Raw genomic sequence first — 26,754 nt, forward strand, 5'->3', positions numbered from 1 at the left:
TGTATGGTTCGATCGCCCATAAGAGCCCAGCTGGCAGCCGTCTGCATGATGACATATCTAGTTTGAAATTATGCTTTGTTGTTATGTTCCTTGTAGTTTGTGTGTTATGTAGGGTCTCCAGATGCATTCACCAAATTTTCAATTGTATTTCTAACTTGTATCCTTCCTCGTTGAGTTATTGCAGCGAGGGTAGTAGATTATGTAGTTGGTTTAGGTGCTATGCCATATAAACGACCCATGGTCTATGTTAATTTGTCTTTCCCTATTTTGGCACTACATTATTCCTTTAAATTGTGTTGATTGAGTGAGGATAATATATAACTGCTACACTATTTGATGAGGGTTGTCGATTCATTCTAATTTTTGTGATCTATTAATTAATCCATCTCAATTTATAAGGTATGATTTCGTATGGAAGCCGGTTGAAAATGCAGGGATCACTTTAGATCCGATAAATTGATCGATTATGTTGTGTCAATCTTCTTTAATAAACCCAATAAACCTTATTAAAGAAAATATATTGTAAAACACCTAATAATCAAATAAAAATGAGGTTCAAATAAAGCATTCAACACAACATACCAAAACTAAAACAAACTACCAAGAAGCTCCATACCGAATGTAGTGTAGAAGAAAGGAAATAACAAAATTGTCTTAGTGCATCAAGCAGGACTCATACAAATGCATCCCGATCGCCCACGGTTACCTATTGTTTCTCTCGGCCCACATTTCTCTTGCAAGATCATCTCTTTTGTTGTTCCATGATGCTGAAGGTTCAACGCTACTAATATGATCACCATCCACATATTCGTTCTCATTTTCATCCTCATTTTCGGCTTCATTATCCAATTCCGCCTCAACTGGATTAACCGCCATTTGACTTCGTATGAAATTGTGTAACAAGAAACACGCGATAATAAGCCCAGACTGCACATCGATCGGGTAGAAACTTGCAGATCTTAGAATACCCCAACGCATCTTTAGAACAGCAAATGATCGTTCAATGACGTCCCTGGCCTTTGTGTGTCTTAAATTGAACAGCTCTTCCGGTGTCTGGGGTGTTTGTCTACCTGGGCTCCATTCCTTTAGATGATAACGAACTCCTTTATATGGTGTCACAAAGCCTTCAGCATTTGCATATGCATTGTCACAAAGGTAGTAGCAACCTGAAAATGATAAAAACGTTTGGACAATTTCATCATTTCTCATTCTTAAGTAATAAATTAAAATAGTATGACAATGTAGAACAAAATAACCTTTAGGCACTTTGAGACCGAGTGGGCTACTTATTGCATCTCGTAAAATCCTTGAATCGCCCGCAGATCCTTCCCAACCAGGTAGGACGTAAATGAACTGAAGCTGTGGATCACACACGGCTAGTGTGTTTGTTGTGATTTGACCCTTCCGATTCCGATAACGAGGGGCATCGGCAATAGGCACTCGTACATTAATATACGTTCCATCTAATGCTCCTAGACACCCCTGCATTGGTATAAAAGGTTTTATTAAACACTGTTGTATATTACATAAACAAACATTAGGCAGATTCAACAACCTTAAACCAATTCCATCGCCGATCCAAACATTGATCGTCTATAGGTTTGGGCTTCACCAAAAACAGACTGTGAAGCGTAAGCACACCACAAAGCATAGTATGTATGTATGTACCTAGACACAGTTTGGGAGGACCGCATGAAATCATAACCAACTATACGAGATTTCTTATGGTGTAATAAAACACATAAGAACATGGCAACTTGTTCTTCTACAGTCACGAATTTCTTGTCAATTAAACCAACACGATCACGGAGAATACGACATAGACGGCCGAATGTGTTTCTATTCATCCTTAAATTATCTACACATGAACGATCTGTGACCCGCACAAGCCTATCCAGCTGTTTCACATGATTTGGAATTGAATCGAGCATCCGCGTGGGGCCAAGCCTGTGATGAACGAAGACATACATTTGCATTCATTGAACTATAGATTTATCAACAATGTATTGTTGATAATTTAATCACACATTTTGAAAGAAATAAATTGATTCTTTGCAGGTTAAAAAAACCAAACTGGATAACCTTCTAAACTCAACAAAAAACAGCAACCACATCCACCAAACAACAAGGTAATCAATGATCTAGAAACACAAGTATTGGTACATCCAAATTAGGAACGAGATCAAAACGACAGTTGCAGCATTCACTTGGATCTCAACACTAATATACATGTTTTTTTTTAATCCTAGTTACTTAGTAAATACCCAATTTAGATGAAGCGCATCTTCACTTGTAGTCATAGGAATCTAGTTCAATTCTCCAAAATTTGTACACAATCACAACAATTTTCTAATTTGAACGATGCTGAAAAATGCAAATACGTGTAACTGACTCGTAGGGCCGCCCTCTTCCCTTGCCATGAATAACCGTGTGAGGAACCGAGTTGTCCCAATTCAAACGACACAGACAGTAGAACGAAAATCAATTATTATGCAATGGGTCTAATGATAATGGGTCACACTGATATTTCAAGGTGTGTTACCTATGGTTGTCGGTGTCGATGTCAGCCGTAGAATCGTCCGGGCCGATGGGTAATTGAGGGATGCCGATCTGAGATAAAGAGGATTCAAACCGAAGAAGAATGATGAATGCCAACCGAATTGGGGTGAATCGATGAACTGAGGAGGAAGGTGGGGGGTGTTATGGTAATTGCGGTAAGAAGTTCGTTTTCTGATATGGTGAGGTAGTGGGCTATCAGGGATGATGGCATGGTTAGACATATATCCAATTGGCCGGTAGCTATCTTAAATGCTAGTGGGTCGGTGTTCATATCCCGGATCGTCGAGGATGTGTATCGTACCAACCAAAAACTAGATAGGATCCAGATAAGAAGCAATATCTTGGAGTATCTGACCAATCAAACGCCTCCTTAGTGGTCAATGTTACAAGTGTAAAAATTAGGGACTTTTATGCAGTTGATTCAAAATAATATACCAAGCTTTAATGGCGAGCAAGTGCTAGTGACATCAGTGCGACCAATTACATGAATCCTATTGGTCCGTGTGTCACACTCGCGCACCATGTGGGTGCTAACAACATCACAATCTATACATATACAAGTACAAGGCCCTTCATTGTTTCTGCACTGCTAATCTGGTTTTTAACCCTTTCCCGGCGTTTCTCACCTCTCCAATTTCGCGGGAGAAAGAAATCGGGCTAGGTTTCCTCGTTTTGTTGATTGATAAATTTAAACAATGGCACAAGCAGTTGAGGAGTGGTACAAGCAGATGCCCATCATTACGCGTTCGTACCTCACAGCTGCCATTCTCACCACCATCGGCTGCTCTCTCGATGTAATACTCTATTCCTTCTCCTCTATTGAATTATTGTGTGTGATGGATTAAATAGCTGAGTTTCTTGAAGTATAAAAAGTTATAATTTTTATCGTGTTTGCTGAAATTATTTTCTCGAGCTACATGTTAATTGTGTTAAGAAGTTTAAATAATGAAAGAACTGTGCTTTCTTTGTTATTGCTTGGCTGAGTGGAGTTTCTTTTTATCTTGCGAGTTGCAGATAATATCTCCATATGATCTTTATCTGAACCCGAAGCTTGTATTGAAGCAATATCAAATCTGGCGCATCATGACCAATTTTCTGTATTTCCGCAAGTTGGGTAATACTATCTCTGTACTCTTAAAATTTTTAACTGATTGATGAGTGGATTAGGTGTTGCTCTCTTGATGAATGGATATGAGATTATGATTCAATATCTTAGATAAGTGAAATTTCCACAGTATACCGAATTTAGAACTATAATTGCTTTTACCTTACTTTTAAAGTAAACTTGCGTAAGTCCATATATAGATATAATAAAGCCTTGATGGTACCATGTATATTTTCTGGCTAGGATTCTGAACCGCCAATTTTTTGATGCAATCTTTACTTCTATGTAGCTTGATTGCATTGCACTCATGTATGGAAGTATGCGCATGCCCCATGTGTTATTGATTTGATGATAAAACGTAGTTGATTGGTACACCATCATCATTTTAATTTACCTTATCACGAGTCACGAGTTCTCTATGTACGGCTGATGTGATTGAAAATTCAGGTTTTATATATGATAATTGATAATTGATTGGTAGCTTTAGAGGGAAAATTTTCAAGCTGGAGATGATGGTTTTCTTCTTTGTAGATCATTTACACTAAGTAACACAATTCAATCTCTTTCTCGACAGATTTGGACTTCTTGTTTCACATGTTCTTTCTAGCTCGATACTGCAAGCTTCTCGAAGAGAATACATTTCGGAGGAAGTCTGCAGATTTCTTCTACATGTTGTTGTTTGGCGCAACTGTTTTAACTGGGATAGTACTTCTTGGAGGAATGATCCCTTATTTCTCAGCGTCATTTGCTAAGTTTATATTCCTTAGCAATTCCCTAACTTTTATGATGGTTAGTTGCATGTTATGTTATTAGGAGTGATAATTTAACAATTTTGTCATAGCTTTCCTGTGATCTTTTATTATTCCTGTTATTATAGGTATACGTGTGGAGCAAGCAGAACCCATTCATTCATATGAGCTTTCTGGGCCTTTTTAATTTCACAGCTGCATATCTGCCATGGGTAAGCATATTACCCTTCACTGGTCACTGTTTGTGATGCTGCCTTATAGTAATGTCCAATATCATGTTCCTGTGGAGACATTTTAGTATCTTCTGGTCCACTTTATGAAATATGTGGACAAAATTCTCCAGTTTTCTTGCTTTGTATATGGTTGTTATTTTGTTCTATATGTAGGTATTTTAGTGGGTCCAGATATGTGTTTACTGTTGTGATGCTTCATTTCCTGCTCGCTACTTTTTTATGATCACGGCCAACTGTGTTAAGACTTTAGCTGTAATTTTGTCATTTCTGCTGTATAAGCCATATGTAGACACTCTTGATGAACACATGATATGCACTAGGACTTGTAATCTGGTGCCATTACACGCTTTAACATCGTTTTGCTGTTGATTATGTATTTACATGTATTTTATAGTGATGTTTTTGTGACTTCTGATGTGCGTCACAACAGGTACTTATTGGATTTTCTGTCCTTCTTGGTTCTAGTGCTTGGGTGGATCTTCTGGTACGTCTTAATATTGTAATTAGGTTAATGTTTCTGGTTCATGGCAATATTAACCTGGACTACATACCATCAGCTGAGCGTTTACAGTGATCTGTGTGACATACTCGGCTCTGTATATTTTATCTCGGGCTAAAAGCTGCATTTGTTGTCAGAAATTTCCTTGGACTTTATATATATATCAACCACAATGTATGTCTCAACTAGGATTTCAGTACATATTTCCTTACTAATGCATGCTGAAATGTGCTGGTGTACATACACGTTTTTATGTGTGTATTCACATTGAAAATTATACTGCCTTTCGTGTTCTCGTATCTATGGATTGCAAGGCATACATGTGTCATTTACAGAGACATTTCTTTGGCTCAGGGAGTGGTAGCAGGCCATGCTTACTACTTTCTTGAAGATGTATATCCCAAAATGACAGGCCGACGACCCCTGAGAACGCCAGCAATAATACAATCATTATTTGCTGACGAACCTGTAGTGGCGGCCAGGCCTGCAGCTGTGAGATTTGCTGCTCCAGCAATGGACGACGCTCCACCTCGGTGAGATTCTGAGGCGATGGTGTGTCTGGTGTTGAGCGAATGTATCAACTCGGTTTCAGATCCCTTGTCAATATAGTGTTAGACATTGTTTGTCTCACAATTAGCAAATTAACCCCTAGAGTGGCAAGATGTTGAGTTTTTAAGGATGCTCTGCTATAAAAGATATCAAGTTTTAGGAGTATTTTTATGTTATTTATCTGTATATCTCCATTTTGTGCTCATGTAATATTAATAATTTTCTTCCTGGGCCCATGATTCATGCTCAAATAGCTCCCTTCCTTTTGTAAATATTTTATAAACTAGTAGTAAAACCTACACATATTTCTTATTGGGATATGCGTTGTTGTAAATGATCACAACTATTAAAACTTAAAATGATAAAAGCAACTACAAAACTATGCGAATAGAAAGGCTAAGTTTCAATAAAAATGGCAAGCTCTCAATAAATCGCCATCGTTAACATCAAATCAGACTCCCACAAAATACAGGCAAAATGAAATCTCATGACCAGAGCCATTCCAGAGTGATAATAAATCTGGTTACTTCTAGGCTTCAATTCGGTCTTGCGAAGAATGCCAAGAAATTGATGTATATGAGCTTTTCATGCATCAACTACCGGATAGGGTGATACTGTGCTGATGGTACTCTTTTTGGAGGCAGCTTGCGCAAGATGTACAGAACCAGAGCTGAAGGAAGAATCTCAACCAGCTGTTTTTGCAGAACGGCAACGTATATCAGAAGTACAATTTTACAAAATTTAGCTCAATCGTCAAGAGAGGATATCCATACCGTGTAGTAGATTACATTCAAAACTGGATGGTCCAATACATCTAGTGATGCATCTAAATCAAAGGCTGAGAGCATAACCTGCAAATGATAGATATGATTAGAGAAAGATAAGAAACTCAATAAAAAAAATGAAGCGTCTCAACGTTTAGAAGTAATATCCATATCAACTAAGGCAAGATCAAATTTCTAGTGCTTCAAAATACTTTCCCATGTTTATTAAATCAACAATTCACTGTCACTTCAAAAACCTTTTAATGAATGACTGCCTAGATTGGAGGGAGATTTTCAACAGGATTTAAAGAAGGGTAGTTTTGTATGTCTGAGTCATAACTCATAAGCAATAACTAACAAAAGCTGGTTATGCAGAAGAAACTTTAATTGTTGCACTTAAAACTCATAAACCAATTCGACTAGCCACCATCATGAATATAAAATGATCTCAGGCTCTCATTATTAATGAAATTTTGAGAAAAATCCAGTGTAAGTAGAGATGCCACTGTGAACCCTGAAAGCTTTTCTGGTATAAAAAATATCACTTCAAGTGAATCCATCTAACTGTATGACCTTCCACTCAACAGATAGATAGACACAAACCTCGTAAAGTTTCTTTCTCCTCCCTTTAGATTCAATAGGGAAGCGTCTTAGCATGATAAACAACCTGCACAAGAAAAACGAAAAGTATGACACACACAAAGCAATGTAAGCTTAAGGTCAGTAGAAAGCAAGAGGCGTATATAATTTTTTCTTCTAAAGAAAAGCAGTCAGCATGAAAACTTTTGACATTCACCTTCCTCCATACAGCAGAAATCCTAATGCAGCTGCAAATGAAACCACTGCAGAGACCAAAAGACTTAAGGAAGATCAGAGAAGTGCCATATGGATAACTCAAGCACACTAAGAAAAGCAAAGCCTCTAACTTTTGCATATCTTGAAATGAGAAATAACAGGAATAGGAATGGTTAACCTGCAACAAATATCTTTCCAACAAATTCTGCAGTGCTGTTATCATCTATCCAGAGGTACACCCAAATACCAGCCTGATGAGAGAAGCCATATTACATATATCACCAAACTGATGCGCGAAAAAGCTGAGGTATAGTAAATGAGTTGACTAAGTAAAAGCCCATGGATCAGGGGAGCATAGGCCAAGCACAACGTGGATTCAAGAGATCCAAGAAACATCAGAAGGACAAATAGACAGACAACATAATCCAAGAAATAATAGCAGTAAAACTAGAGTGATGGAATGCACCTGCACAAAGTATACTCCACTGTTGATAGCAAAGTACCAGATTCTTAGTTTATCAGTCGGCAGGCTTCTGGCCTGAAATATTACAGGGGTGGAAATGTTGGTGATTCCTTAAGTGACAACGGTATATACAAGTCATAAGAAATTAAATACCGTCAGATCACTAATCAGAGTCTAGGTGCTACTATGGAAATTGTTACATTAAGTTATAGTACTAAATTTTAACCTGTCAGAATTTTAACTAGAAAAATAACCCATACCTGATGATATATCTCTGCCCAAAAAAGGACAAGAAGAGTATATGTAGAGAAGAAGAGCAGGCCAGGAGATTCCAGCAAAACCAAAGAGAGGGCCTGAAATGGGGTAAATTAAATTTACAATTGGGTATAATAATGAAGCATGGAAATGTTTAACAAAAGTCACCAAATCACTTTATTGCTAAAGGGCCATGCTTTAAATCCGTAAGATATTATTTCAATTGAGAATCCAGTAAAAAGAGACCCTAAAAGAAATTTTCAGGCATCTACAAATAGACACCTTTTACCAAATTAAACACTTTGTCAGAAAATGGTAAAAAAACTGTTCTGACAATGAGTTCCTTTCAACCCCAATTGCACTCCTTGCTGTTGAGAAACTTCGATAAAATTTTGCCCGCTTAATTTATTTTAATGCTAGCATATTAAAATGGACACTGAGTGCTACAGATCCATCATGTACATTATTAGTTATATTATTGGAATTTTGTTAATCTGGGACTGTTCCTTTAATGATCTAGAAAGGCATTGGTGCTACTTCCACATAGCTCAATTTATAGGGCAGTAACTTGAAGCATGGAGCGATAAGGGAGGATCACATCAAACAAATCAACGAACAGTACTTCAGGATCTTACCTTAGGATGTAGAAGAAAGACATTTTTATGGAATCCAAACACGATAGCACGCACTGCAGCGAGCAATTCAATTATTAGTCAAATAGGTAGACATATGTTGAGTATGGCATAAAACTATAATTTCATACCTCCATTTACTATAAAGTTCATAAGGTGGAAAACCTTTTGCGTGGTCCAACCATATTCGGGCACTCTAAGTTCAATTCTTATCAATTGAATCTGCAGAAAGTAAATTCACATGTTTTTAGGAAAAGCATTCTCTTGCAATGAAGTCCTCACAACTCAGATATGCAAAATCATGTTCATATTCCATAATCAACATTAGTTTTAAGCAGAAAAATATGATATTTAGAAACTTGCATGGAGAAACACTAAAGACATGCAATAAATATCATATAAGATTAATAACAGGAGTCGTATGACGAAAATCCCAACTTGAAACTTAATTGGCTGGAAAAAATTACAAAGGAAAGAGAAAGTTACAAAGGAAAAAAGAAATGAAATCTGTTTTTGAATTGTTTTCCTCTTTATTGTTCCCTCAACTATATTTTCCTCCAACATGAGAATCAAACAGATGGAAGTTATGGAAAATGACTTCTCTTAAATGTTGATAAAAAAACACCTTTTAGAAAAGGCCAAATGAGTGGTTCCAAAGTATATACACAAATGTGTTCCAAAATAAACAAAAAATGTCTGATATGATCACACGATCATAGCATAAGTTGGTAAAACTATAATTTACTTGCACTTCTTTGTGAAACAAATTGATAAAGATAAAAAACTCTTATACTTATTTGCCAATCGTGACAGCTGTAATAACTTAGAGGTGCTCATGTAGATAAGAAAAAGCTTGCAATCATGGATGCAGAGTCAATAACATAGATTGCACAACCATGGGGCATGTAACTGGGTAATTTCCCTTTTCACTCTGCAGCATTTGAACTATGTTTCAAAATCCGCCAAATCGCAAAATGATCTCTTGACAGATAATCTACAGCTACCAACTGTCACAAACTTAAAATGCCCCAAAGGCACTAAAAACTTGGATTATTAAGAAAACTTAATTATCCAAATAGGAAGCACTTTACTAATTCCCCTCAAAAGAGTATGATCGAGGAAAAGTTCCATCCAGAGGTGGAGCCTAAGTGTGATGGGAGCTAAACCAATTTAAAGTTGGTATGAAATCGAAAAGGTCAATAAAAGAATAAAGAAAAATGTTGAAATCAACAAGGAATCCTTGTTGGACTTCCCTCTCAATAGTGAGTTATCAATTAATTAGTGATTAAATACATCGAAATTAACGCAGCTCAAATTAGCCCCAAAATTTTGAGTTCACACGCCGCGACATTCGAGAGGAATAATCGCGAATTCAACTGGATATCAAAACTACCTACACACATACGAATTCGCTATAACAACAAAATTGAATCAAAATCCACTTAGCTGAGTATTCTAGGCTCCTATATTTCAGTTCCGTTTTCCGAGAAAGACAAGTTCGGCAAAGCAAAATCAGTAACCAGGATTCAAAAGCAAGCAGAAATTGAAGACAAAACTATACGGTGGAGATGAAATAGTAAGATATAGATGTAGACTAACAAGGGCAACGGCGGAAACGAGGGCATAGGCGGCGCAGAGAGAGTAGAATATCCCGTCTTGCCATGCGACGGACTCGTTGATCTCATCCCACCAGCTGGCCGTCAGCACACCGGCGCCGGCGTCGATGGCCGGAAAGCTCATCAGCATTCTGGTCATCGTGCTCAACTCTCCTCTCTTCTCTCTCTTCTCTCTCTCTCTCTCTTTACTTGAGAAGATGAGTATGTCAAAATTGATTAGCTGTGTTGCCTATTTCAATAATATTATTTCCAATCACAGTAAAAACTTCAAAAATACACTAATGTGCAGTGATTTTTAGTTGAAATGAAAGTAAAAGTTAAAATAGTGTTTAGAGATTAACTAAATCAACTGTAATCTGTACAAAATCAAATGGTATGAATGGAATATTAAATTGATTAAGAGTAGAAAAGGTCTCTAATAATCTGGAGTTGTTTTCTTTTGACGAGAGTTGTTTTGGACTCAAATTGACTATAATGTTTGAATAAAAATAAGAAGCAAAAAAACAAAAAAAAATACAATTCATGTAAAATTAGGAGAATTGGGTTATTTCAATATATAAAAATAAGATAATATAATAGCAATAAATACCTCTTTCCGATATAGAATTAGTCCATAGAGTGTGTTATAATGCTAACTTTTCTTAAATTGTTAACTTGCTAACTCATCAACGCACTATATAAAAAATGTTAAAAAATGTCAACATGATCACATTAAAATGTCAACATAAATTTGTGTTGACAATTTTATACACTATGTTGACATTAAAATATTAATGTCAACACAATGTATTAAAATATCAACTTAAGTTTATGTTGACATTTCAGTATCATCGTATTGATATTTTTAATACACTACGTTGATGAGTTAACAAGTTAGCAATTTAAGAAAAGTTAGCAACAGATCACACCCCCTATTTACATATTCCCTCTACCTCATAAAAGTTGAGTCACCTCATTTTTTGCACTCGTTTTAAAAAAATCGTAATAAATAGTTAGAATGGATAAATAGTAGAATAAAATCGAAAATAACGTAGATAAAACTCTTCTCTATATTATTTTCAAATTTATTTTACAATTTATCCATTTTAACTATTTATTATGATTTTTTCAAAACGAGTGCATTGAATGAATGAAATGACTCAACTTTTTATGTAACGGAGGGAGTAGTATCAAATATTACACCGTATACTTGTCACTACGAAGTACATTCAAATAATAGTTCTATTTTAGAAAATTGAGATGAATTATATGATAACATACATAGCAGTACAAGTTATAAAAAAAATTAAGTACCTAAACTAGCTTGTTGGGGCCATAAAACAATAGAAATAAAAGTGTACGGCTTAGGTTTATTCCTCTAAAATTCCTTATCGATCTATTGAAATATACATGGACCTTTGGTAATAACTAAAACCACTTGTCTCTTTCTTTAATTATATAATTGGAGTTATTAAGAGTAATGATTCATGGCTTTGGTTAATACTCATATAATGTTGAAAATTTGAGAATACCTGCATTAAACATAAATTATTATACTTGCGGTAAATATTTTTTAAGAAAGTAAACTATAAAAATAGTCCTTAAAAATGAGATTTGCACATTTTTTATTATCTCCGACCCTCCAAAGTAGGAAAAATCACATTGGAACAAGGAAAATAACAAATCAAGGTCTCAAGTGACCATCTTGCCTCTTAAAAGTTTATAAAAATTTATAAGTTTTTTTCGCGTATGGTATATATGTTATATGTTGTCATTTTCTTCGCAATCCACTATTTGTAGATTTGTAGGGACTATACAACTTCTTGATTTATGTGCATAGACTTTTGAAGCTGTTTAGTCCTAAAAAATTTGTGAAATATGGATTGTGAAGACAATAACAGTACGTGTCAAGCGAGAAAAAAACCGTACTTAATCTTAATGGCCTAGGGGAAAATGGATAGTCAAGGCACCCAATATTTAATTTTTCATTGTTCATGTACCTGAAACGTAATTTTTCATATTTCAAGGATAAAAAAGTGAATTCCCATTGTTTAAAAAAAAAATTACTCCCTTTGTCTATGTTTTTTACCTCAATTCAATTAATCACGGTCTGGATCACTTAATTCTTTTCGTACACCATCTCTGATGGGCTCATTACTTATTTTTGTGAGTAGCGTGGAGCAGAAAATGGTGTAGGAAAAGAATTAGGTGGTCCGGACTGAATCAATCATCAGTTCATCAGTTCGGATTAATCATCGATTCAATTATATGCGTTTGGAAACTTTGGATTAATCATCAGTTGATTCAATTCGCGTAACCTAAATCCCAATCCCCAATCGCAATGGCACTCCGCCGCAGATTCCAATCACTCACGCTCCAACACCGCCGCCCATTCTCAAGCTCCACCACCACCACCCCACGCAGCAGCAGCGGCGGCAAAGAGCAAACCCGCGCTGCCCTCGCCGCCCTCCGCCTCGAGTCCAACCCCGACCGCATCCTCAACATCTGCCGCTCCGCCGCCCTAACCCCCGAATCCCACCTCGACCGCATCGTCTTCTCCAAAGCCATCTCCAAACTCAAAGAGCTCAACCGCCACGACTCCATCCGCGCCTTCATCCACGAGTCCATGGACGCCAACCGCTCCGAGCGATACGCCGCTCACTGCATCATCTCCTACGGCCAGTCCGGCCTCATCAGCGACGCCGTTGACCTGTTCGACAAAATGCCTGAGCTAGGAATCGAGAGAAACATCAAAACCCTCAACTCCCTGCTCTTCTCCTGCCTCCTCGGCCGCGAATACTCCCTCATGAGGCGAATCTTCTTCGAATACCCGAGGAAATACGGGCTCGAGCCGAATCTCGAGACGTACAACGCCGTTCTGAAGGGGATATGCAGCTCCGGTGGGGCGAGGGAGTCGCACTCCATTCTCGCGGAGATGGAGCGGAAGGGCGTGAAACCAAGCAAACAGACGTTCGCTTGCGTGATCGAGGGCTTGTACAGCGAGGAGAACTTCGACGACTTCGGGAAGATGCTGCATTTGATGAAGCGATACGACATGTCGCCCGGGATTGGCATTTACAACGTCAGGATTCAGTGCTTGTGCAAGCTCGGGAGGTTGGCCGAGGCCAAGGCGCTGCTGGATGGGATATTATCGAATGGTATGAAACCGAATTGCCGGACGTACGGGCATTTGATCTACGGCTTCTGCCGGCAAGGAGAGCTGGACGGGGCCAAGGATTTGTACGATGAGATGGTCGGTAAAGGGTTGAAGGCGGAAGCCGAGTGTTTTTTCACGTTGGTGCATTTTCTATGTCAGGGAAAGGATTTTGAGGGTGCGTTGAGGATCTGCGGCGACTGTATTTCAAATGGTTGGTTCCCTAATGTTACGACCATGAGCACGCTTGTTCGTGGACTGGCCTCCACGAACAAGCCAGACGAGGCCAGACGAATTATCCGACTTCTCAAGAAGAGATTCCGTAGAAATGCAGAAATTTGGAAACAAATTGAAATGGAATTGCCAAATGAAACAGAGATTTCTCCTTCGGCCTAGTTTTGTTTTCTTCGCATGTCACTCAACTTTTGCTGTGTGACTGTGTCATATATTTTGCTCTTGGCAATAATTTAAGTCTACATTTTATTCATTTCTTCTAAAAAAAAAAACAAAGAATCTAATCTCTAACAAGAAACTACAATCCTTGAGCTTTCACGATTAAAACTTGATTCTTTTTGCCTGTGATCTCCAATGTTGTATCCCATAAGCCGCACTTGAAGCAACTGTAGTAGAAGCCACCAACCAGCTGACAAGATCCAAAATAAAAAGATCGTAAATTTCATGCACACGAAACCAGGTACAGACAAACACGAGTCAAGAACAAACTACCTCAAGTAGTCGATGTAAAGTCGAGTTTCTTCACTTCCAAATCCTGGTTGAAGTAGAGCTGCAGCAACTAGAGCCAGCTGCAGAACTGTGTTAACCTACACACAAGAAGAAATTTAGAATTCAGTTCCATCACATTGCAGCATGATAATCCCTCATATCTTAAACTCGATCATCTCCATGTACCTTGCTGATGAAAAGAGGCTCCACCTTTTGGGCATGAGCACCATCGAGGTTGATGAAGTCGCGCCAACTATTCCACTAATAAAGGAATTGGACAAAGAACTGTTAGCAATACACAGTTAGGATCCAATAGGATATCATAACTGATAACAACCCTTTACCTTCCAATTCAAACTGCTAGCTCTTATATAGGTTGCACCACCAACAAGAGCAACATCGCGCAACACAACAAGTCCGACCAATCCAGCTACATGTAAAACAGACTTATTTTCAGTAACTAGGCATGTGCGCATATAGTCTATCATGCTACACATCTATTCCAGTTTCCAAGAGGACATATACACACATGCGGGTATAAACCTATTGCACATCATTAAAAATTCAACCTTCATGGGACTATTAGTAGGTTTTCTTAATAAGAAAAGAAATGCATAAGTACTTCGCATAATCTGCTCATAAATCAATCTAACTATGTAATAGAAGAATGATAAAGTAACAATAATCTACAAGTTCATCGTGTCATCATTCAAAGAAAGATTATTGCCAAGTAAAAAAATGAAATAAATCAGTATTTTAAGCAAAAAGATTATGAATCCATCATCATCTGCAGCAACATTAGTCCGTTTCATCACAGTAGAAGTAGAGAAAACAAAGCTGGAGTGGGATGGGGAACCAGATCAGCAGAAAAATGGAGCCTCTCGCACCCAACAGTAGAGGGCAGTATGACCCACGCCAGGGCAACATTTTTTATGAAGTGTGGTTAGAGTTAAATCACGCCACATGTTTCCCACGTTTCACAAGATGGAGTACTAATTTGGCATACCAACAAGCACAGATAACAAGAAGTATCCAAGAATTAAACACTGAAATAATGTACTTACGATGTAAAAGCCCCTTATCCACCATTGCCAGGGCAACAGATACAATTAAAACCTACAGTTTTTTAGAAACATTCATTAACAAATAAATTTAAGTGGCTAATCAGTTCTCTCATCATAACCAACATGAAACAGTTGGTATAGATCTTTAGGATTATTGAAGATTTTTACTTGCCATCAACAAACGGAGTAGAAACATACCTTGTCCGCAAGAGGATCAAGGTAGGACCCAACAACAGAATTGATCCTCATTTTTCTAGCTATGTAGCCATCTAACTGAAAATCAAATAGAGATATTAAGTGAATCATTAGTCATGACCCGGGATGCTAATGAAGAATTCCCTCACTTGCACAATTAAGCATACAGAAAAGAGAATGACATCATACCCAATCAGTTGCCCCGGATACAGCAAGCCCAACAAATGCATAGGAATACATATCTTGAACAATCATCCTGCAATACTTGTACTATATCAGGTTACACTAAAACTCTTTTTCATATTCAGTTACTGTACGAGCATGTCTCAAACGATTGTTTGTCCTTCATTCTAATTTGGGATAACACTATGCCATGTTGAAAGCTTCTATCCAGATTTACATTATGCCACAAACCAATAACATTATCTGATGAACTTAGACTTTATCTAAGCTAACTAAAACAATCGAGAAATCATACAAGATACATCTCATTACATATAAAACAGCAAACTCAAAAAATTTCCAGTAATATAAAACATAACAAATGAAACAATGAAATTGAGACCTCACCATCCAAGCAACGGACCGGAAAGCATCCGACCAAAGGAGATAAAATTGGGGAGATTCAAGTAACTATCTCTGATCGCGTCATCACCACCGCTAGCTTCAACCTCTGCACCCTTTCCAAATCCCTCGCTAACGCTCTCATTCAACAGCCTCGGAGCTGTATTCCCGAGATTGTACCTAAATGCCGGTTGATGAAGCAAATTTATCGCACGCAATTTCAGGAAATTGAGGACGATGTCGGATTGCAGGAGGAGAGGGGTGGAGGACTGGGAGAGCTTCCACGGCGGATTGAAGAGGAACAGAGGCCCGCCGACGGGAGAGAGAAACCTCGATCGGAATAGAAAGTGGCGGCGGATGTAACCGTTACTGGATGAAATTGGGGAAGCGGAGGCGAGAGAGAGGGAGAAAAACGTTCTAGATTGAGAAGAATTGAATAGTTTCCTCGATGATTGGGAGATTAGGGCTTTGATTGATCGGAAGATGGCCATTAACGAATAATTTTTGACATTGGTGGGAGGGTTTGAGACGGGGGTTTTGGGGAAGAAGATGCAGCTGATTTGGGTTGACACGTGCGAAGGCCAGGCTGCTGCACGTGTTCGACTTGGCCTTAACGTCGCATTCGCTGCTTGTTCCCTTATCCAGAAGTCGTGGTGCTATCTACAGCGATTCTTTTAGAATTGTAGTTTTAAAATTTGGAAAACTGAATTGGCAATTTCCCATCCTAGCCAAATAAATGTAAGGTCAAATCAATTGGTAAAATATTTTCTTTCCAACCGTAAGATGATATTTAATTATACTTAAATGCATTTAAAAGATTACTTCCTCAAATATGTAAATTTTAGCAAAATAATCGCGAATTATCTCAACAAAAAAGTTGTTTCTAGTTACCGTTTTAAAATTACTTGTCCATATTCGACCCTACTTTTGGATTGAAATTCAAATCAAAGGAGCACCAACCATAAGTTACTTTATTTCAAATTACTAAAGTTAATTATTTGGAATCTTTTCATCATCACCAATCATGATTTACTTATTTAATCTTGTCAATAATTACCTCTATAACATATAGACTGCAGTATTAATTACTTACTATCGAGTTCGAATAGAGCAACTTATGTGGTAATCAAGATCCAAAAGCAAAGAGTTGATTGACACAATTTCAACAAAATCAATTACCATTAAAACTAGTACTATTAAATTAGCATTAAAATTTAAATATAAGGAATTATGGTCCACGCTTGAGTTGAGTAGGGGTCGTTCAGTTGAGGATTCAACAAGTCATCATCACATCTATTCAATTACTTCATGTACATATATTTAGCTGTCACCAGTTACAATTAGTTGTGGCATCCAACACCATTAAACTTTCATAAAAACATGACTATGCAACTCCTTTTAACTCCACAAACCCATTCACAATTTCGAATAAAATTCAGTGGATTTATTCGACATACTGATTAATTTGACTATACTGAATTTTTATCTTAATAATTTCCACTTTTAAAAATAGGTAGTATTATAATTAATTAAGTTGGTTTAAGTTACTTAACTAAAACAGTTGAAAACAATGTGACCTTCAAATATCCGAACGTGGTATGATGACATTAAGGTGGCCTGAAAAGTAGTTGTTCCCATGATTTATTGCTCCAAATTTTCGTAGATATTCTCATCAATTAATCATCTCTCTAAATTTCCAACTGTATCTTTATTTATAAGGGCCAATCTGTACTGAAATTGTTTAATGTTCAATAAGTCTAGTTTTGATCACCATATAAGAAAAGGGGTGTGGGTGTGTATCTAAGTCTTTGATGATTTTGGAAGAGATGAGCATTCTTTCTTGTTGCAGAATCAGCAAAAGTGAAATCAAGAAAAAATCCCTGAAAAATTCAAAAAGTTGGGTTTATGATGATGGAGACGCATACTCCACCGTGCCTGGAAGCGTCTCCGGTGCAATAAAGCAACGGATTTTAGCGGAAGAAGCGCTGAGAAATGGAAACGCTCGTGTCCCGGCTGAGGTGTTCACGTTCCGGGAGCTGGCGACTGCGACGCAGAATTTCAACTCCGAGCTGCTGGTGGGCGAAGGAGGATTCGGGAGGGTCTACAAGGGCTACCTCAACAAAACAAATCAAGTAACGCAAAACACATTTCACTTTTCGCGACTTAAATTGAACAAATTATGCCAATGCCGTAGATCTGTTGCTAATCTGCTGCTAACAATTTTTACTAGCGGAATTATGATAAATACATTTTTTTTATAACTTGATGAAATCAATGTTGATTTTGCAGGTTGTGGCGGTGAAGCAGCTGGACCGGAACGGCGTCCAAGGCAACCGCGAGTTTCTGGCCGAGGTTCTGACGCTGAGCCTCGTCCACCATGCTAACCTCGTGAATTTGATCGGATATTGTGCTGATGGTCGTCAGAGGATTTTGGTGTACGAATTTATGCACAATGGATCTTTAGAAGACCACCTGCTTGGTACGGACTAGATAAATAGATAGATAAATAAATGACATTTTTCGCGATGAATTAACATTTGATTTTTTTTTTTGGATAGATTTGCCTCCGAATAGGAAGCCTTTGGATTGGTACACAAGGATGCAGATAGCAAAGGGAGCGGCGCAAGGGCTAGAGTACTTGCACGACACTGCGAATCCTCCTATAATATTCCGAGATTTCAAGGCCTCCAACATTCTGTTGGACGAGAATTTCGTACCGAAGCTCTCGGATTTTGGGCTGGCTAAACTAGGCCCAACAGGGGAGCAGGATCACGTCTCGACGAGGGTGATGGGGACGTACGGCTACTGCGCGCCTGAGTACGCCAAGACGGGACAGCTCACCACAAAATCCGACGTGTACAGCTTTGGAGTGGTGTTTTTGGAGATCATCTCAGGGAGAAGGGCTATTGATGGGACAAAGCCACCTGAAGAGGAGAATCTAGTTGATTGGGTGAGTGAAACTATAACATACTCCTATCATTTTTTTTTTTCATTCAAGACTTTTCGAATACTAAGGACCCGTTTGGTAGTACATAATAACGTAACTGTGCTACCAAATGACGGTTGAGTCAACACAACTCATTTATCTCGAACTCATCTACTTTACCAAACAGACCCTAACTTTGATTTCGCAGGCGAAACCGTTGTTTAAGGATAGGAGGAAGTTCACTTTGATGGCGGATCCGTTGTTGGAAGGGAATTATCCGGTGAAGGGTCTTTATCAGGCTCTCGCCGTTGCAGCTATGTGCATCCAAGACGAGGCCGGGACCCGGCCCCTTATCGCAGATGTCGTCACAGCTCTTGAGTACTTAGCCATCAGGACAGAGGAAGCTGCTGCTGCTGAAATGGCCGACTTTGAATAGAGCAAAAGCAAACAGGTTTTGATAAATCACCAGTTTCTTTTTGTGTGGATTTTGGAGTGTACAAAACTATATATCTTGATTCTTGTAGATAAATTGGACATGGATTGCTTTATGACAAAATCTTGTCTTTGAATGAATCAAATTCAAACATCATTTTGAATCAATCACATTATTACATATGAATCATATGATATAATAAGGCAAACATTAGACATCATCATATCTATGAGAATGAGCTTTAAGGTTTAGATAACCAAAACCAGGAATTTGATTGTGACTGTCTCTGTCACTGCTCCTCCTCCTCTTCATCTTCCTCGTCCAATTCGAAATTGAAAATTTAAAACCACGGCCTCCGGAGGCAGAAGGTGTCTCTTCGGAGGCTGTGTGAGCGCGTTCCACCTCGGCTTTTCTGAAGTAGTCGATCTCCCTCTTGAGAAGTGAGCCGATGGTTCCGCGCGTGCCTACCTCCAACGGCACCCTCCCGGCGCTCATGATCAAGATCAAAATCAAATTTATCGATTGAGCCTATTTGTTAACTTCAGATCTTGAATTGTCTTCAAATCTACTACCACTACTACTTATTCACTTAAAACTTTGAAGACAGGGAAGCATTAACATCATCTTCCATTTGTGAATTATGATTACAGTAAGGATGGAATGATTATGCTGAGTGTTAGCATCAATCACTCTTGTTAAGTTTGGAATTAAGCCATAATTACGCATGCATAGGCTCCAGCCAAAGGGATTTATTTTTTTCCATTTTTTTAAATTTTGAATTGATGAGTAGTTGGTATTTTCTTCACGTCTTATATGGCATCTAGAATATGATATACACTTTTGAAAGTATTAATATACATACAACGATATTAATATATACCAGTTTAATAGAAAAGGATACATGGAAAACAAACAATTTACTCTATTATTAAGTCGTGAAGTACATTACTACTAATATTTTTTGTTTTAGGTAAGAAGTCATAAGCTACTATTGTAATAAGACATGTTTTATCTGTTCATAACCATTTCCACCTGTAAAGATTATGATATTAATATCAGTATGTCATACACATGAGAAATAAAATTACTTTATGTCACCATCACCTATATTTCGTTAATATTTTTCAAGAATTTTAAAATTATTACAACATGTTTATACTTACATGACCAATATAATCACTGCTTATTTTTGTACTCATTCAGTATTTAGGTATGTAATAACGATAAAATAAATAAATTTATTTAGCTAGATTGGATAAATTGATCAGAATCGAGAACGAATTCAAAAGGAAATGAATGAACAGAGAAATTAGTTTTTTTTTTAATACTTACTTTTTAGAAGTCCATGATATGACGTCAAAATAATTCCACTGGAAATTGAAATAAAAAAATATGAGAAATATTTTTTGAAAATGCTATATTACAATTTATGCTAAAAAATGCCAAAATTTTAAATGAATTTTTATGCTAATAAATGTGCCGAAAATAAGAAAAATCTCTTATTGGCAACGAATGATAACCAAACAACTATCATCGTCTAAATTGGCGGCTCAGTTAGTTTTGAAAACTGAAAGAGGGAGAAAGAACAAAATTAAATAGATAATTAAAGCATGAAAATTACCTCTCCTCGACAATGTTTCATAGATTGTGACCTAACATTTAAATCAATCTTCAAAATTGCCACCAAATCATATTGTAATTGATTGTAGTAATATTTACCCTCTAAAAAAAATAAAAAAATATTGTACTAGTAATTTTTAATTGCAGATGATGGGGTAGTATTTATATTGAACCCTCGTCAATTTTAATTTTGACTAGACAATTCAATTCGCAGAAAAAAAAATAGTATCTGGCAAATAAACAGTTAATGCATTTGGTAAAAAAGAGGTTAAATTAGAAAATACTAAGTGAAAAAGAGTAATTTTGGCTGTGCTCAAAATGATGATCTCTCAATCGATTGATCTTAGACAATAGTGATGGAAATCATATTAGTAAAGTGGTGGATACTTTAACTAAAATGATTATGGCCACTGGGATAACTTTAAACGGGCCGGGGCGTTTAATTTGTAATCATACTACATAATCTATTCTTTTTGCAGGGAATGTGTAAGACTTCAAACATCAAACCCCATTTCCATTTATGATTGAGTTAGTATACAGGGAGTAGTAACTTATTGAAATAGTAGTACTGTATACATTATCGAAAATGATGATATGAGTGGATACCATACTTTTATCTCACTTATTTTACGGTATGCCAATTTTCAATATCATTATTGTATTGATTTTTTTGATATACCATACCGAAATCTGGTGTACTAGCTTTTGGTATATTACATTAACATTCGATATACCGTAACTTTTCAGTATACTAAATTTTGGCATGGCATACCGAAATAACATTAAGATTTGAATTTTGGTATATGTCATGATATCAATATAGCATATCTTTACTGATGCATCAATTTATCAGTATATCGAGGTAACAGAAATGCATATTGTTACATACTCAACATTACGTTATACCAAAATTGTGTTATTTTTGATTGAATTAATATGGTATTTTGGTACATTTTCTCACCCGTATTAATAACTTTGCTTATTTCGCACAAGATAACTTGCTTTTAGTGTAGTTTGTTGAATTTTTTTATACTACTACTAAAGTTACTGATAAATTAAGAGGATTTTGAATTTTGGGCTTCTCCAATATTGTAGTACTACTATGTATAGCTAATTTGGCCCATCTTTGGATCTAAGTAAAAATATGCCCATTAATCAAAGGCCCAATAGATGAATTATTTTCCTTTATCCTTTTCCTCAATTGTCAACGCGAATGAAATTGGGTTCGAATAGTCAAGCATGATATTTTATGCTAACTATATCAGAGATCTAATTTAAAATATTTTCTTAATAAGAAAATATTTTATTCCCATAGATTACTATAATAAATAATTATAAATTATTTATACACATTGAAATTTATTTTAAAAAATTGATTAAAAATAAAAACTAAACGATTGAAAAATAAAATATAAATGAAAAAGAAAAAAATTAAAATTAACTTACAAAAGTTACTAGAGTATTTTGTTTAAAAAAAAAACATGGAAGACTCTATTATTGCAGAATCATATATCTAGTGCATTAGATTTAAACAAAAAAGTGATATTATAATTTTGAATTAATAATATAAATATAAATTTTGATACATTATTCATATTTTACAAATCCAATTAAATACTATCTGGATCAAATATTTAAATAATAGGAGTACTAACACCATAAAATATTAATGTCATAATAACCTAATTTAGGATTATATTATACTCCACTGTATATAATTAGGAAGGTTTTAATAGTCTCGAGTGTGGCTATCTTCAAAAGTTAAAAGTACATTTAGAAAAATCAAATCAAGGATAGAATAATATTGTTAGTTTAGAAGTTTAAAATTAAAGGTTATTATTGAATGAATATTTTTCTTTTCTCTGTTCTCATATTGAAATGTGGAATTTTAATTTATAGAAAAAGTATTTATTCTGAAATAAATAATTGTTTTTATTAAACCCCACACGCAATCTCAGACTGGTAGACAACCTCTGCAACTCTTCTCCCATAATTCAAAGCGCATTCCTTTCTGTGTTAGTGCTTCTCTCTCAACTTTGATGTGTATTTTCATTAATTGAAATTCTATTTGTTGAATGATTGGATCCGCTTAATCGTTTTGTGGATGAATATTATGCCGATGATTTGTTCCTTTTTCGAATCTATCAATTTCTGTCAATATTTAGGGCTGTGTAGCTCGATTCATGCGATGAAGATAGGGTTTCCGATTTTTCGACCTTTCAGAATAGGTTTCGAGTGCATAATTATCATTCCGTTGATCTGATATGAATATTATGACGAAATTTTAGTTTAGGAGAAACCTGCGCTTGTTGATTCGCTAATTTTCTCTCTGTCAGTACTGCAAATTGGGGATTTGTTAATTGTGAGATGCCTTCTGTTTCGAGTGTGTAATTCGTTAATTTTGGGAATGTGTTGAGAATTATGAATCTGATGTTAGGCTTTTAAGCTTGCAGTGGTAAGAGTGTGCTTCTTTGCGCGTGTCCCGTTCTCTTCTCCAATCCGATATCTACATATACATACGTACTCTATACTTACACTAGATGGAGGTTAAGCTATGGAACGACAAGCGCGAAAGGGAGATGTATGAGAATTTTGCCGAGCTTTTTGCGATTATAAAGGCAACCGAGAAGCTCGAGAAAGCTTATGTGCGGGACGTAATATCTCCTGCTGAGTATGAGCTTGAATGCCAAAAGTTGATTGCCCATTTCAAAACGCTGTCTTCCACGTTGAAGGACATTGTACCCAGCATTGAGAGGTTCCATGATACATACAAGATGGATTGCCCTGCAGCCATGAACCGCCTCGTTACATCTGGAGTGCCTGCAACCGTTGAGCACAGGGCGGCTGCTGCCACAACAAATACTACGTCGGCTGCCATTGTGGCCGAATGCGTGCAGAATTTTATCACTGCTATGGACTCCTTGAAACTGAACATGATTGCTGTTGATCAGGTCCACCCGCTGTTGTCTGATCTCTCTGCTTCTCTCAATAAGCTTTCTATATTGCCGCATGATTTTGAGGGGAAGACAAAGATGCGGGATTGGATTGCCAGGTTATCGAAAATGGGTGCAGCAGATGAGCTTACTGAGCAGCAGGCTCGACAGCTGCACTTCGACCTGGAATCATCTTACAACTCATTCATGGCAGCACTTCCAACTGCAGGGACATAGTTGTTTTGTGAAAAAATTCATGATTGAAATGAAAGATTTGTATACCCAACACCAACAGAATGAGGGCCAAGAATCTGGCCTTCATTATCTTGCAGCAATAAGGTCATGGCCCCATGATACACCCCTATCTCTCCTTTAGCTAGAGTAGCAGAGTGTGTTTCTCCATCTATGCCGGTCCCGGCCGCCTCGACTCCAATCAACCGGATGTCCTCGTCTCTCACGAACTCGTGAAACATTCCGAGAGCGTTGGAACCACTTCCCACACAAGCCACCAAAACATCAGGCTTCCCTCCCCACTTCTCCACCGCTTGTCTCCTCGTCTCTTTTCCGATGATCGACTGGAACTCCCGCACCATGGCAGGGCACGGGTGTGGCCCCACCGCCGTCCCGGCTAAGTAGTACTTCCTCTCCAAATCCCCCACCCACTCGCGTATCGCCTCCGACGCCGCATCCTTGAACGTGCCTTGAACTGATTTCACCTGTAGTTATGGATTTTAGATCACAATCACTCTTTTAATTATGTATGTGTATAAATTGTGTTATCTTCAGATTAGAACCTCTGCGCCAAAATGCTTCATCAAGAGCACGTTGGAGGACTGTCTCTCCATATCCAGGTGGCCCATGATTATGGTACACTCCATGGCGAGCTTGGCGCAGGCTGCGGCCGTGGCGACGCCATGCTGGCCGGCGCCGGTGGCTGCCACCACGCTCCGCCGGCCCATGCTCTTGGCGAGCATGGCCTGAGCGAGGGCGTTGTTGATTTTGTGTGCTCCACCGTGGCTGAGATCTTCTCTCTTGAGGTAAATGTCGGGGCCTTCGCCCCGGTCGTTCTTGTAATGATCGGTGAGTCTTTCAGCGAAGTAGAGTGGAGTTTCACGGCCAACGTAATCTCTCAGTGCAGTCGAAAGCTCGCCCTATGGAATTACCATTAGGGAATAATAACAGAAGTAATCACGAATATAAAAAAAAACAATCACAGACTGTTTGCCAAAACACAAGAATTGTTTACCCAATTCAATAGATTATGATATGAACCTGAAAGTGGGGATCATGCATGCAAAGATTGAACTCAGACAGCAGCATCTTGAGACAAGTGACTAGTGTTTCAGGCACGAAGATGCCTCCAAACCTGCCAAACTTGCCTGTCCTAAACAAGGATTCTTCTGTTTCATCGATTAGTTGGAGAACATCTGTTTTCTGACTTTGAGTTTGAGTTTGAGTTTGAATATGAGTCTGAGTATCGCGGCCCATCACAGAGCATACCTTGAAATGTTTGTGTTGTACGGTTCGTAATGGCCAATCCAATCTGAGTCGATTCGAGTGATTTAGGTTCAGAGAGGGAAGATTGATAGAGTGGTGAAGAGAGAGAGTTTGAAGATTCATAATAAAAGGCAAAATTTTGCAAGAACCTATATTTTGAGGTGTGGATTTTTATGGTTTCATGGATGTATTTCTTTTCAATTTATAGAGGTTAGTTAGCTATGGCATTTGGCGGCATATATATGCATATAACTAAATTAATTACGTTCTAGAATTGGATTAATAGAAGTGTATGATATCCAAGTAATAAAACCGTGGAAAAAATAGTGATCAACTTGGCAAACTTGAAATGCATGTATGAATTTGTTATCAAGCCTAGCATATTATCATAGGCTTGGACAATTAATTAATTACTTTTAAAATATGGAGTATGTGCTATTGCTACATGTCTTACTTTGGTTGGCTAAAAAAAATCTTAATAGGTGTAATAAAGTTTAGCTAAAACAGATCGTTTTAATACTGGGACAATATATATAGTAGTTTAATACACTTATTAGGTCTAATAATAAACTTTAGTCAGCCACAATCTAAATAGTACTAGTAGATAATTTTATTCTAGAGTGAATTTGATTATCATGCTTCAATATCTTTTTGAACATATTATAGCAGTACAAAGTTTCAATTTTTTACTATAATTTGATCTCATCGTTAACTTTGTATAAGTTGTTGGACTAAAATAACCTGATAACATGAAAGACAACTTTGTAGGCTAAAATATAGGACCATAAAAATAGCAAAAATCATTTACAAGGACCATATGCACATTTAAGGCTAGATAATTTTGGCTCTTAATTCTAACATAGGTACCAAACATACTTTAATATTCGATAAACTATTGCTTCCATATCGATTTTATTATTAAAAATAAAAGAAAAAAAAAACTATTTTACAAAAACTCTATTTGAATAAAAATCAATAACACAACTTTTTAATTATGGCCGGCGCCGCACCCTGAAATTCAATGCGGATCACGATTGAATCACAATTAAACAGTTTCTAAACTTAAAAAACGTTTAAATTGACATTTAAGGAGGAAACTAGCCAATTCATTTTTGTCAAAATCCACTTCAAGATATGTTCATAGGGGTGCGATAAGATGACAACACATCTTAAAATAATATCATACCAACATTTTTAACCAATCATTTGTACACGTGGACGAATAATAAGTTGTCATGTGGCACTAAAAAAAATACTCAAGTGTAAAAATCTCGGCCAGCAATATACAACACTGTATACAACAATTTTTTCTCGGCCAACAATATCCAACACGCTATACTACAATCTATAGATTATTGTGTAGCGTTTATAATATTGCTGGATATGTGGTATCACGGTGTTACTTTAAGATGTGTTGTCATTTTAACACAAACCTATGGTCATAACA

At 37.1% G+C, this 26,754-nt stretch overlaps 9 protein-coding genes across 9 annotated transcripts; 4 read left to right on the plus strand and 5 right to left on the minus strand.

The window, feature by feature from the left end:
- Positions 1-538: 538 nt before the first annotated feature.
- LOC125202596 (putative nuclease HARBI1) lies at positions 539-2,762 on the minus strand. Its single transcript, XM_048101029.1, has 4 exons — positions 2,543-2,762; positions 1,556-1,668; positions 1,257-1,482; positions 539-1,166 (listed from the first exon to the last, which is right to left on the minus strand). Exons 2-4 carry the CDS (start codon positions 1,649-1,651, stop codon positions 703-705), a joined length of 786 nt encoding a protein of 261 aa, XP_047956986.1. The 5' UTR covers positions 1,652-1,668; positions 2,543-2,762; the 3' UTR covers positions 539-702.
- Positions 2,763-3,026: 264 nt separating this feature from the next.
- LOC125200847 (derlin-2.2-like) lies at positions 3,027-5,928 on the plus strand. Its single transcript, XM_048098645.1, has 6 exons — positions 3,027-3,353; positions 3,574-3,673; positions 4,239-4,453; positions 4,542-4,625; positions 5,077-5,130; positions 5,500-5,928. Exons 1-6 carry the CDS (start codon positions 3,255-3,257, stop codon positions 5,680-5,682), a joined length of 735 nt encoding a protein of 244 aa, XP_047954602.1. The 5' UTR covers positions 3,027-3,254; the 3' UTR covers positions 5,683-5,928.
- Positions 5,929-6,095: 167 nt separating this feature from the next.
- On the minus strand, positions 6,096-10,415 carry LOC125200848 (tobamovirus multiplication protein 1-like). The gene is made up of 10 exons (XM_048098647.1): positions 10,203-10,415; positions 8,735-8,825; positions 8,607-8,659; positions 7,977-8,069; positions 7,720-7,791; positions 7,432-7,504; positions 7,255-7,300; positions 7,039-7,125; positions 6,468-6,582; positions 6,096-6,386 (listed from the first exon to the last, which is right to left on the minus strand). Exons 1-10 carry the CDS (start codon positions 10,356-10,358, stop codon positions 6,291-6,293), a joined length of 882 nt encoding a protein of 293 aa, XP_047954604.1. The 5' UTR covers positions 10,359-10,415; the 3' UTR covers positions 6,096-6,290.
- A 1,855-nt stretch (positions 10,416-12,270) lies between these two features.
- LOC125201019 (pentatricopeptide repeat-containing protein At1g61870, mitochondrial-like) lies at positions 12,271-13,839 on the plus strand. The gene has a single exon (XM_048098889.1). It carries the CDS (start codon positions 12,540-12,542, stop codon positions 13,746-13,748), a length of 1,209 nt encoding a protein of 402 aa, XP_047954846.1. The 5' UTR covers positions 12,271-12,539; the 3' UTR covers positions 13,749-13,839.
- Positions 13,767-16,443, minus strand: LOC125201020 (cardiolipin synthase (CMP-forming), mitochondrial). The gene is made up of 8 exons (XM_048098891.1): positions 15,905-16,443; positions 15,524-15,590; positions 15,338-15,412; positions 15,140-15,191; positions 14,420-14,505; positions 14,262-14,336; positions 14,079-14,173; positions 13,767-13,995 (listed from the first exon to the last, which is right to left on the minus strand). Exons 1-8 carry the CDS (start codon positions 16,387-16,389, stop codon positions 13,908-13,910), a joined length of 1,023 nt encoding a protein of 340 aa, XP_047954848.1. The 5' UTR covers positions 16,390-16,443; the 3' UTR covers positions 13,767-13,907.
- A 1,146-nt stretch (positions 16,444-17,589) lies between these two features.
- On the plus strand, positions 17,590-19,397 carry LOC125223041 (probable serine/threonine-protein kinase PBL23). The gene is made up of 4 exons (XM_048126001.1): positions 17,590-18,030; positions 18,188-18,377; positions 18,457-18,848; positions 19,033-19,397. Exons 1-4 carry the CDS (start codon positions 17,710-17,712, stop codon positions 19,258-19,260), a joined length of 1,131 nt encoding a protein of 376 aa, XP_047981958.1. The 5' UTR covers positions 17,590-17,709; the 3' UTR covers positions 19,261-19,397.
- A 70-nt stretch (positions 19,398-19,467) lies between these two features.
- LOC125188029 lies at positions 19,468-19,752 on the minus strand. The gene has a single exon (XM_048084766.1). It carries the CDS (start codon positions 19,750-19,752, stop codon positions 19,468-19,470), a length of 285 nt encoding a protein of 94 aa, XP_047940723.1.
- A 3,053-nt stretch (positions 19,753-22,805) lies between these two features.
- Positions 22,806-24,053, plus strand: LOC125223049 (vacuolar protein sorting-associated protein 28 homolog 2). Its single transcript, XM_048126011.1, has 2 exons — positions 22,806-22,892; positions 23,331-24,053. The coding sequence occupies exon 2, from the start codon at positions 23,418-23,420 to the stop codon at positions 24,045-24,047; it is 630 nt and encodes a 209-aa protein (XP_047981968.1). The 5' UTR covers positions 22,806-22,892; positions 23,331-23,417; the 3' UTR covers positions 24,048-24,053.
- An 8-nt stretch (positions 24,054-24,061) lies between these two features.
- Positions 24,062-25,457, minus strand: LOC125223033 (tryptophan synthase beta chain 2, chloroplastic-like). Its single transcript, XM_048125990.1, has 3 exons — positions 25,083-25,457; positions 24,605-24,961; positions 24,062-24,526 (listed from the first exon to the last, which is right to left on the minus strand). Exons 1-3 carry the CDS (start codon positions 25,428-25,430, stop codon positions 24,065-24,067), a joined length of 1,167 nt encoding a protein of 388 aa, XP_047981947.1. The 5' UTR covers positions 25,431-25,457; the 3' UTR covers positions 24,062-24,064.
- Between the last annotated feature and the right edge of the window lie 1,297 nt (positions 25,458-26,754).

The sequence above is a fragment of the Salvia hispanica genome, chromosome 1 (genome assembly GCF_023119035.1).
Source record: "Salvia hispanica cultivar TCC Black 2014 chromosome 1, UniMelb_Shisp_WGS_1.0, whole genome shotgun sequence".
Classification (NCBI taxonomy): Eukaryota; Viridiplantae; Streptophyta; class Magnoliopsida; order Lamiales; family Lamiaceae; genus Salvia; species Salvia hispanica.